This window comes from Rhea americana, unplaced genomic scaffold, assembly GCF_003343005.1.
Source record: "Rhea americana isolate MKP2758 unplaced genomic scaffold, rheAme1 scaffold_90, whole genome shotgun sequence".
Taxonomy (NCBI): domain Eukaryota; kingdom Metazoa; phylum Chordata; class Aves; order Rheiformes; family Rheidae; genus Rhea; species Rhea americana.
In genome coordinates this window covers 1,316,284-1,327,600 of record NW_028187089.1, presented here as the reverse complement: position 1 = coordinate 1,327,600, position 11,317 = coordinate 1,316,284, and the positions used below count along the sequence as shown (strand labels likewise).

The following is an 11,317-nucleotide window of genomic DNA, read 5'->3' as shown; positions in this document are numbered from 1 at the left end:
GTAAGGAGGGTGAACACAAGGGTTATCATTAATTATAGAGGCAAATAAATGTGGTGATATTCTCTGCACAGACTCTCAAGACTGGAGTTAAAAATCTTTCTCTGCAGGTTTGCTCTTGAGTTACACCCAAAATCATGGCCCCTAGCTTTTGTATTTGTCATTCTGGATCTCTGGGTAAACTCCATGAAAAGCTTTACTGGCCTCATACCAGTAAGAGCTAAGCCTCAAGTATTAAAGCTTAGCAGTGCATTACAATTTTAGATGGATTTATTTTCTCCAATCCCACCTCTGTGAAAGAAATAATAGTATTTAATTTCTCCAGTTATTGAGATCAATGCAGGATCAAATTTAAAATCTCTCTCTCTCTCTTCCTCCTCATCCCCCGATAAAGGTGGTTTGCAGTGAACCGTTTTTAATGCAATTCTTACTTGAAAGATGATTTAAAAAACAAATGAAGTCTAGTGCAGAAAAGTAGTAGGTAGAGTAAATCACTCTTCTTGGAGACACACACACTAAAAGGACTGCTTCTTGGTTTGACTACCTGTCAAAGTTCTTCCTGTATTTTGCTGCTGTGTTTGGGAGAATTGGAAGTAAATTTTGGCAGGTTTCAGTCCCTTGCCCCTTTGGCGAGGCCTTGTTTCGCATGCTTTGTGGCATTCATTACTGGATCTAATTACCACTTCGATAAGAGGTTGTGAGGTCGATCCAATTGGAGAGAGCCAGCTCTCAAAACAAGGTGGCTCAGGTCAGATCTGCCTGTCCTCAGGAAGCAATATTACTGCCAAATGGATACATGTGGATCTCCCTGTCTAGCAAACTGGTAAATATAAGCAGCATGATATTTTCATGCCAAGCTTTAATGGGAGGAGCAAGACGAGAAGCTCTTAGAGGTGTTTGCAGTTACTGTTCCAGCTGGTGTCGAAGCTTTTTGCCTTGTTACACCTATTCAAGTGACTGTGCCATCTGCTGCTGTCTCCTCATGTCTCCTTTCTTTCTTTGCTTTAGATCAGTCATGATGCTTCAGTCTATGCACCCTGAAGAAGACTCCGCTACTGAGGTCATTGTTTCCAGCTAGAGATACCTGAACCTAACAGCTGCCATGGAAACGGACTGCACAGAGGAGTCTGTCAGGACCAGGTCTCAGTCTGTGATTTGCAGGCAACGCAAGGGAAGTGACCAACAGCCAGAGGAAAACGGAGAAGGAGAACGGCTGTCTGAATGGAGYGATGCCTCTGTCACAGCTGTGGAACAGCAGCAGCAGCCTCAGGCCCCCCCTGGCAAGCTGAAGAAAACTGCCTTCAAGCTGTTTGGAGGGAAGAGGAGTATATGTACACTGCCAAGTTTTTTTGGAGGCAGAAACAAAAGCCAAGGGAAAGGAGCCCCCAAAAAGGGTCTCAGTAAAAGTAAGACCCATGATGGGATCAGTGGTGCTGCATATGAGGAGAGCAGCAGGGTGCAGTTGGAAAGCCCTTTGAATGGAAGCAGGGATTCACATCCTTGTCCRCTGCCAAGCTCTCAAAGCGTTCACTTGGCCATAGATACCACTGTCAAGTTTGATTTCAGTAGGCAGGACAGCTCTCCATCAGGGAGTGTTGAGGGCTGTGAGAAAAAACCCAATGGGGACAAGTCGTTGTCCTTTCCCAGGCCGAAAAAAGGCCTGAAGGGACTTTTGAACAGCATCCGGCGTCACCGTAAGAGCAAAGCTGCTGAATGTGAGAAAGCGGAGCTCCCTGGGTGGAGTGGGTTAGGGTTGGCAGAAGAGGCCAACAAAACTCAAGGTATGGGAGCTGAAACCCAACAAGCTCCAGAGGGAGGAGGACCCAGACCTATCCCTCTTGCCTGCCCAGAGAACTCTGAGGACAGCTGCTCTGTAGGCACAACAACCAACCTTGGAGAGACTGCTGAGCCAGACTGGCTCATGGCTGATAAAGATAGCTCTGAGGGGGATGCAGCAGTGATATCTGTGAACAAGGATCTTCTAGATGCAAAATCAGAGGCTGATGCTGTTGTCTGCGCAGAGTCTGATTGTAGCCACCTCCCTGTGGCCCTTCATCCAGACTTYGCAGACAACGACCCTCCTTCATTACACTCTGGGGACCAGCTAAGCCTCATTTTTGGAGATGTCACATCCCTTAAGAGTTTTGATTCTCTCACGGGTTGTGGGGACATCATTGCTGAGCCTGACATTCTCAGCATTGCTGAGAGCACGATCTCTGTGGAGCGTAGCAGAGATGCTGCTAAACGGAGCTCCTGCCTCGTCACATACCAGGGAGGTGGGGAGGAGATGGCCATGCCTGAGGAGGCAGAGGAGTACCTTCAGCAGATGTGGGACAGCACCACTGAAGGGGACGGGAGCTATGAAGCCCAGTTGCCTCCAGCTGTGAGCAGTCATGAACCTCCAGTGGTGAGTAGCAAGTTAGAGACACATAGCTTGCACAAGGTGGAAGCCCACCCTTTTGCTGCGGGGGGGATGGATGACGTTGAACTCCTGACACCCCAGAGCGACCAGCAGGAGTCTGCACCCAACAGCGATGAGGGTTATTATGACTCCACCACGCCAGGGCCAGAGGATGAAGCTGGGGATGGGCTTGGTGAGATCAAGAAGGATCGTCTTCCCAGAGATAGTTACAGTGGCGATGCACTTTATGAGTTTTATGAGCCTGATGACACACTGATGAGTCCCTCTCAGGGGGAAGAATCCCTTTTTGAGAGCAAAGTGTCTCATCCGGAGATCTTCAGCTACTTCTTAGACTTCTGTATCCCTGCTGAGAAGAGCCTGATCCAGATGATGGGTCAAAAAAGTGGGGTTATGGAAACTGAAGAAGAGCGGCTAGCTGCCATTCAGAAAGAGCTGCTGTACTGGGAGCTCCAAAGGGAACCAGCCTTGAAGCGACTTGATGTTCCTAGCAAAGAGAAGTGTCCCAGGGAAAAGCAGAATGTTGAATGTAAAACTAGAGCAGCCAACTTGATTGGCAAAAGTCAGAGTTGCCTTGGTAGTGAGCAGATTGCCTCTCAAGCTCCAAACAGAAGTACGAATAGTGGGGTTTCAGTGGCTAGAATTGAAAATCCAGAGTGGAGGGATTTTCCAGGGACTTTGTGTGCAGATAACTGTTACAACAGCCAAAAAGCCCAAGGAAGTTGCCTTATTCAGCTGATGAAAAACAACACTGCATTTGATTCTGGCCTGGATCATACAGTGTTTGGGGGTTCTCCCCACAGTGGGTTAGCCCCAACCAAAATGGGAAYGTACCCCAGCTACAGAAACCATGAGCATGATAGCTGCTTGCAGAGCGAACACCACAACGGAGTGGAAACAGCCGCCAGGGAAGCCCAGGCGGAAAGCGAATGTGAACCCGAACATGCTGTTAACTTCTCACAAGCTCTAGTGGAGTTCACCAGTAGCGGGACCCTCTTTTCTAGCCTTTCTGAAAGCCTTGGTAGTTCTGACTCTGGCTCTTCCTTCACTCAGAACCTTCCTGTCCTCCCGACCATGGTCACATTTGACATTGTTGATGTGGAGCAAGAAGGAGAAGGGGAGTGTGAGCAGCAGCTTGAGATGAATGCTGACGAGGACATTGCCGCATCCTTTGATGCCTTTGATGACAGCTACATACAGAAAGAGTCATTTGCTGAATGTGACGAGAGAATGTTCCCAGGGTACCCCCACGGCTCCTTCCAGAGTTGTAACTGGGGTGTTGCCAGCCTTCCCCGCCACCTGCGTCTCCATGGACTGAGCCCTTCCATGCCAGCACCACTCTCTGTTAACAGGAGGAGCAGGTCACTCGACACAGAGAGCCTGGAGTTTGAACTTGCCGACTTGCAGGTTTCCAAGAATGGCCTTAAGCCGTGCCAGCTTTGGTCTAAATGGGACAGTGGCAAAAAGGACTCTGATGAAGTGAGAAAGAGCAGGAGTAAAGGGGATGCTGAGCTGTCTGCTCCTGAAGGTGGAGAGGTTGATGGCGTGTTGAGCTGGCCGGGCTTGCAGCATCTCCAGTACGACACTGACCTGGCTTCTGAGAGGGTGAAACACTGGGGTTTTGCTCCAGCTGCCAGAGCTGCTGTGATGGAGAGCACCTGGGAGCCATCTGAGCAGCCAGACATAGATTCCTCTTTTCTGTCTCGTTCCCGGAGCAATGCTAGAGAAACTTTGGACAGGAGGCCCCAAGAGACAGAGCCTAGCAAGCACCTGGTCAGACCATCCAATTTACCTCTGCAGGCTGACACGAGACAGTCCCAGGAGGTGTCTGGTTCCTATAGGTATCATGGAGAAGTCATGGCCAAAAAGCTTGCTCGTGTGTTACCGCTGGGAGAAAYGGAGTCTGATTCACCGCAGAGCTTTAGTTTTTCTCAGTCCCCTGAGAAACCAGCCAAGTGCAAACCTGTTGGTGTCACACAGGGAATGCCCCAGTTTCACGATGACAACACTGAAACCTTAAAAAGCCCAGCCTGCTTTGCAGAGCTGTACGGAAGCGGCAGCAGAGAGCTGCTGAAAGGGAGGGCTGCACAGGGCAACGTGCTGCCTGTGRGCTGTCAAAGCACTACAGTGAATGTAACAGTAGCCAAATAGCTTCTTGGGGGTGGCCGGGGAGGGTGACAAAGGGTTAACAGGGATGGGTTTGGGGGGGGAAGCAAGTGAACATTGATGAGTGACTTTAATTTAGTACTGGGCCAACAAAGATGAACTCTCTTGCAGCTGCAGTACATAGTCTCCATGCTGCTGCCCTTCTGCGCTGCTGCAGGTACTTTGGTTTGATTTTAATGCAACCTCCTAGATTCATAGATTAACACCGAGGCACTTTTTTTTTTTTCTTTCAGTGCAGACCACCACTCTCTTGAACACAATACGCAGTGCAGAATGTGGTAACAGCCCCAGTGTTCAGTCCCATTGCTGCTAGAATAAAATCTGGAAATGGACACATTTCTAGTACGGCAGGTTTGTTTTCTGCAGATTTAACTAAAGGGACACCATCAACTTCAAAACAGAGAAATGAAGCTGGAGTTTTATGATTTTAAAAGATTGAGAAATGTTAYTGCCCTGGGAGCTTGCTTTGCGTGTGTTGATTGTGAATAGCTACTTYTGCGTGTTTAGGGATCTCGCACCACGACTGTGTGTGAAGCAAAAAGGGGGAGACCGGGGCAGAATGTGTCAGAGTACTCTAGGTGCGTTCCTGAAATGACCACTCCATCATTGGAACTAGGGAAGCAAGTCTTGGGAGAACTCTCCAAAGCAGTTATTTACTTGTCACCCCTGTGAAACGTTCCATCTTGGACAGACTTTTACTGTCTTCCATCTTGGTGAGTTCTTGAGTTGGTGCAACTGAGAGGAAGTATGTGGGTTATTTTGAGGGAGAGCAAGGAAGGGAAGTAATTCAGCTGAAAGGGGAACTTTACTGTTACTTTTTTTTTCCCCTTGCCCAAAAGGAAAGAAGGAGCTTTTGTGTGTGTGCTGATAACACTTTCCAGTTCTAGTTTTAATTCACTTAAAATACAACACTCAGAGAGACTTTTCTGTTGATGGTGTCCCTTTTAAGAACAAAGTGTCAATCCCTTTTTCTTTGTAGTGGTCTGTTCCCATGCTGCATAATCTTCAATGGAAACCTTTGCTTTTGCTTTGTCCCACATTCCTAGCCTCTCCCAGGCCATGGGGCACATGTAGCAGGTTTGAAATAAGCTAAATTTGGCTCGTGCCTGTAGCTGTGAAGTTGCAGATGCTGTTACTTTCTTCAAAAGGAAGTTTTGTGGATTTTTTTTTTATTTTGTGTTTGTTTTCTTTGCATAAACTCTCATGAAGAAAGTATTCTGTTCGWTGGAATACAGGATGTAACACAGCCTAAATTAGGCTTCACAACTTCTCCCTCCTAACTGGAGGGAACAGAAAACGCTGGAGGTTGCTGCAGTTGTTTGATTTTTTTTTTCTTTTTGCCTCTTTCAAGGAGTGTGGAGGAGGGAAATGAGCTAAGGAGATGCACTTTGTTTGGAAGAGGCTGTATGAGCTCTTGGAAACATCTATTTCAGGCTGTTGAGCTCGTACCTTTCCTGAAGAAGTCTCCTGTATCCCTGTTGATCTCTCATATATTTGTCTCCAAAACAGACCTTCCTTTCTGTACCTTATGAAGCCTCTTTCTACTTCTGTCAAAAGTTCTGTATTCTGATTTTAATTCAGCTAGTGATGAGTTATGAGTCTCGGACTCCTTCTCCACTTTTCTTTGCGGCAGAGTTTGTAGCATTAAAAAAAGCAAACAAAAAGAAATGGAACTAGCACGATGTTCTCCCATGTTTGGAGTCATTTAGCAAGTTGGGTGAGGGGGGGGAATGGTGGGTCTGCTCAGCCCTGACTTGATTTTTCATTGCTGACTCCAGCTGTTTATGATCCAGCAGATAACTGAGTGCTGCTCTCTAGATCCATAACCTAATTACAGATGTGGCTCCAGCTGGAAAAGTAAGCAGTTCCCTGGCATCACTGTGTTTATAGAGTACCAAGGCACAAAGACCATGGCAGGGGAGAGGTTATTTTACTTTGTTTTTTTTCCAGAAAAGTGAGATCCTAATATTTCTTACAGAGAAGAGACTTTCTAATATCCTGCCATTGTGCATCTGTGCAGGAGCAAAGAAGGGCAAGACCAGGCTTCRCTTTTTGGCGATTCCATTTACGTGTTCATTTTCTGAACAGAATCCTGAGRGTAGAGGCTAGAGTACACCCATCTGAGTGTCCCTGGGATTAAACCTTTGTTCCTCAGCGTTACTGTGCTGGTGCTGCTGCAGTGTCRCTGTGGGAACCTGCTGTGCCACGTTTTTCTTCCTTCCCTCTGTGCAGCCCCGTTGTAGTGAAAAGGATTTCATGGGACACCGTCAGCTCTTAATTATGCTTGACACTGCCGTCCGTAGTGGCAAGTGTGTGTTTTCATTACTKCACTGAGTCGATTCGCATGGTGCTCTGTCATCTGATTCCCTTATGTGAACAGGATAACGTGTTTAGCTAATGAAAGGTCACCTTGGCTCCAAGGTTGTTGCTGCAGTCTTCTCTCCTGATCTGGGAAGGAATCCTTACTTAGGGCAGCGTGGGAGCACGTGCGTCAGTGCCCCACGAATCAGGGTTGAGAGTGTCTGATAATTAATACACCTAATTGGAATGGGACAGCTCAAGGCCTCCCTTTTGCTTGAGTAAGCACAGGTTCAAATCTCAGCATCGTAGCTGAGGTCCGTTGCACCCACTRCCATGCGCAACAGATCATTAGCAGATATTGCCAGCAACACTGGAGTTGTTGTAACACAAATAGATGTTCACAATACTTGCTTGGCTTGAGCAGCAGCCTCTTACAGATTTTTTTTTTTAATTACACTTTTATCATATTTTAGCGTGTCACCAAAGGCATCTTGTGGATTATAGGGGTTTTGCTCAGCATTTTGTTTATAAATGGTGCAGCCTTTGCCAAAGTTTGGTGAAGAATGAAAGTGTCTCAGTGCTAAAAATGAATGTTCAGTTGCAAATGCATGTCTCTAATAATAATTATTTTGGTTGTAGGTACGTAATAGAAAGACTTATTGAAAACAGTTTTTAGACTCTAATGTGTGAAAGCAATACAGCCAAGACTTGATAATCTGACTTAATACCAAAGGTTTGTCCTCCTAATTTGATTTGAACTAAATGAAGCAGATATCTACTGATATAAAATGAGATTTCTAAAAGCATTTTAGAGCTAATTTACTGGATTATTGGAGTATTCTACCCCATTAACCCAAAGAAATAAGAATTTTCAATATACTAACACAGTCTGTAAACTCTCATTGCTACAGAGAGATTGGATTTCATTGCCTGATGTACTGTTGTTCCTAAAATATGTCTGCCAAGGAATAAATGGGACCAGATCTTCCCTATAATCATAAAGGGGCTGTAATGCTTCCTAAATACAGAAATGCCTTTAAGAGGGTGCAGTGAYGAGCTGCAACTCCTTAAATGCTGTTTGAGAAAGTGAAAGACATTCCAGAAGCCCTGCTTTTATGTTGTAACCATTTGCCCTGCTCACTCCTAAGCTCTGCTGAGGAAGGAGAGGGGTTGTAGTGGCTGGAATCCCAAGGCAATCTGGGACTCTGTTGCACCTTCTTGGCTCACGTTGCTCGTTTTTATCAAGTGCCAAATACAAGCTCCTGCATCTTGTTCTTGTCCCCCCGTGGCTCTAGGAGAGACTTTTCACGGCTGCAAGGTCAAAATTTGAGGCACTGGGCGGGGGACGGGGAACTTGTGCACTTTTTTTTCCTTTCAGAAGCAGTGAATCYTGGCATGAAGGGATAAGATTTAAGTGTGATCCCTTGTCCTTTCTCTAATTCAGGAGGCTGTCTGATGATCACTAGGTACACCTAGTGGCTCTCTTTACTGAAACCCACTAGAATGAGCGTTGGGCGTAGGGGAGAGTGTTTTGAGCAAGTGTGTTGTCAGATTTGGGTGGGATAGATCCATYGCTGCCTTCTAATATGAGAAGGGCACTCTGTCAGCCTGAGAAGCTCTTTTTGACCATAAGCTTTTGGAGGTGTGAGCGTTTGCTCTTACACTACTGCCGATCTTCTAACGTTTACAAGTACAATTTTCCATTAAACCTGATGGAGAAAAATTTCCAACCTGAGTCCTTGTATTGCGGATAAGATGGAATGAGTTTGACTTCTCAGTTAGAACTGCAGCCATTTTAGTGATATCTGGAAGAAGTTGTTGTTTTTTAACCTGGTAAAATGTAGACTTACCTAATGAGCCTAAATTTAAGRGTAGTAGTTGCAGCTTTTGATGAAGATGAGGTCTTTTGAGCCAGTAGTGAGTCATAAAAGTCAGGAAAAGCAAATTGTCTTGCCACGACGTTAAAAAACCCCACAAATCTCCAAACCTCATGGTATTTAACTGAATATGCCCCTTGAATGAAAGACCTTGACTCAAAATGGTGAATTGTGGCTATTAACTTGCAGGTTAAACCACTGACATCTGGGTCAGTCTACCAAGCAATTCTGTATTGCATTTTGGGGATTTGGGTTTTTTTTGTTTTTTATATACATAAGAAAATTGTCAATTTTATCTATTTTTGTATAGTTTTGCATTTTATATTCATGGGGAAAATTTATGGACTGTTCTTTTACTCATGTACATTGTGTTGTAAAATGATGTGGTTTACAGTTCTAATGGAGAAATGGCAATTGTTGCTGTCACTGCTGCTGCCACTGCCTGTGCAATGGAAGAAAACCATCTTGCTTCTAATATCCTTGTGTAACATGCTCCTCAACTTTATATGAAGTTCTCGTTCTGAAAATCAGAAGCCAGTACATTACCAATGCATACACTGCTAAGATGTCTTTGTTTTATTACTGGTTTGTCACACTTTTCCACTGTTTTTTAGCTTTGTTTTTAATCTGAATTTGTGTATTGTGGTGATATCCCCCTGAAAGTATTGTTGGCTGTCTTTAAACTGGAAAACCGTAGATTTCATTTGGGACTCTTGTTTTGCTTGTTTATTTTATTCAGAGTTGGGGCTTCTCTTGAAGCACAGAGAATCCTGCTCCCATAAGTCACTGCCCTTGTAGTGGCAGAAGATGCTGTTGGTTGGTGCCTGGTGCTATCTTGAAACTGGTGGGAAAGTTCCTCTTTCCTTTGTGCTCCCAGGCCAGATTTATTTGGGCCGGGTCTGGGCCTGGTAGAAGGAGCTCGTGTCTGGACACAGGTGCAGAACAGCTTCTTCTGCGCAACTCTTTCCTCTGCAGACAGAAGTACCGTGAGCAGAGCAGGGAAAGTGCGTGGGTGTCCTTCAAAAAGGAATTTACAGTTGTTGCAGAAGGCCATGAGGGRTGCAAGTGTAACTACTCAGTGCTGCTCTGTATGCTAGCCTGAGCTAGAGATATTAACTTAGGCCAGCAGCAGCTTTCCCCCTTGTGTGGAGAGCATTGCCTTCTCTATATTTACAAATAGCTCTTGAAACAATCCTGCAATTTGAATGGGAATAGAGGGACTTTCCACCTTCTCTCTCCTGTTTTGCTGGTCTGGAGTCTCAGTAGCTCCAATGCTGTGTTGTCTGCATTGCCAACRTGAGTGAAAGATTCTTCTGCGCACAGTACTGCCTTAGATTTTGGGAACTCTGTCTAGCAATCATAATTAAAAGGAGCACTTCTGGTAAGCTGAAACCTAACACTTGTTGATGTGGTTGTTTTTGTTTTTTGCTTTTATTTTTAGTTAAATGAATGTGTTGTTTTGTTTACTTGACTCTGTAAGTTGTGCCCCTGCAGAGTTTGCAGCCCTGTGTGGGGGTTTAAGGGCTGACATAACTCCTCTGCAGAAGAAGGTCAGGTTGATTAATTGGGTGGAAGAGAACAATGTCAAACAATGTAGGGCAAAAAGGAAAATAAAATGCTGAAACGCTAAAAGATTACAGCTGGAAGCAGATCTTTTTTCCTCCCCTCATTGCTCCCTGCTCCTTCCTGACCAACAGGAGCAGAAATGGCAACTGTAGCTGAGACATTTGGCTCTGTGGATTTTTACCTCTTTTAATTAAGTAGCTCTTAACCTAACAGTGCTCTTTTTTGTTGCTTTTTAAATGGGTTTGCCTGTGTTCTTCCTGGAAGAGGGACTGGATAGCAGGTTGCTTGGCAAACGTTCCATGCCGCATTTTACATTCCCCCAGCCCCTTAATTTGAAGCTCCCTTGTCTCATACGCAGCTCTTAACTGTGCACCGAGCTGCGTTAAGTCAAATGGGACTACCTACGTTTTTCTCCAGTGTTGTATTACCCTAGAAATCAAAAAGATCTTCAGCTTAGCCGGCCCATCTCCTGCCGTGGCCGGGCACTTCCTCCGTGCGCATTCCCCTGGTTCTCAAACATTCCGGTGCGATGGCCAAGCCTCGTCCTTCCGCTGCCTCTTTTGCAAGATGGCCTTCTTGTGGTGAAAGAAATGAAAGAAGCTGCATTTGGGTGAAGTGATAAATTAAAATCTAGAAAAGTCTTTCAGTTCTAAAGAAGCGGCCCTTTTCCCAGGCTGCCCCGTGCTTTCCCTCTGCTGTCACCCTCTGAAGCTAGCTGCAGAAGAAGGTTCTCCAAACACCGCTCGGAGCAGCCGGGGCTCCCCTTTGGGCTCAACAGCTTGGCCTGGTGGAGGGCAGCTAGTTTCTCTCCTGCCCCTACTAGATGACTGACTTGTTTTTGTTTCTGTTTTGTTTTGATTTTGGTTTGTTTTTTTCCGGTCTCATTGCTACTAGTTCTTTAAACTTTTTAATGTATTGACTGTGTTTTAAATTGAATGTTCCTTTCACTGCATTCTAATGAATAAACTTCAGGTTTTTAGAGAATATCCTA

General features: G+C 45.4%; 1 protein-coding gene across 1 annotated transcript; it reads left to right on the top strand.

Annotated features, from left to right (window-relative positions):
* Positions 1 to 1,010: 1,010 nt before the first annotated feature.
* Positions 1,011 to 11,317, top strand: AMER1 (APC membrane recruitment protein 1). The gene is given in 3 exon segments (XM_085324227.1): positions 1,011 to 4,549; positions 4,816 to 4,833; positions 4,836 to 11,317. Coding segments are annotated over 3 exon segments (3,528 nt in total). The 5' UTR covers positions 1,011 to 1,099; the 3' UTR covers positions 4,896 to 11,317.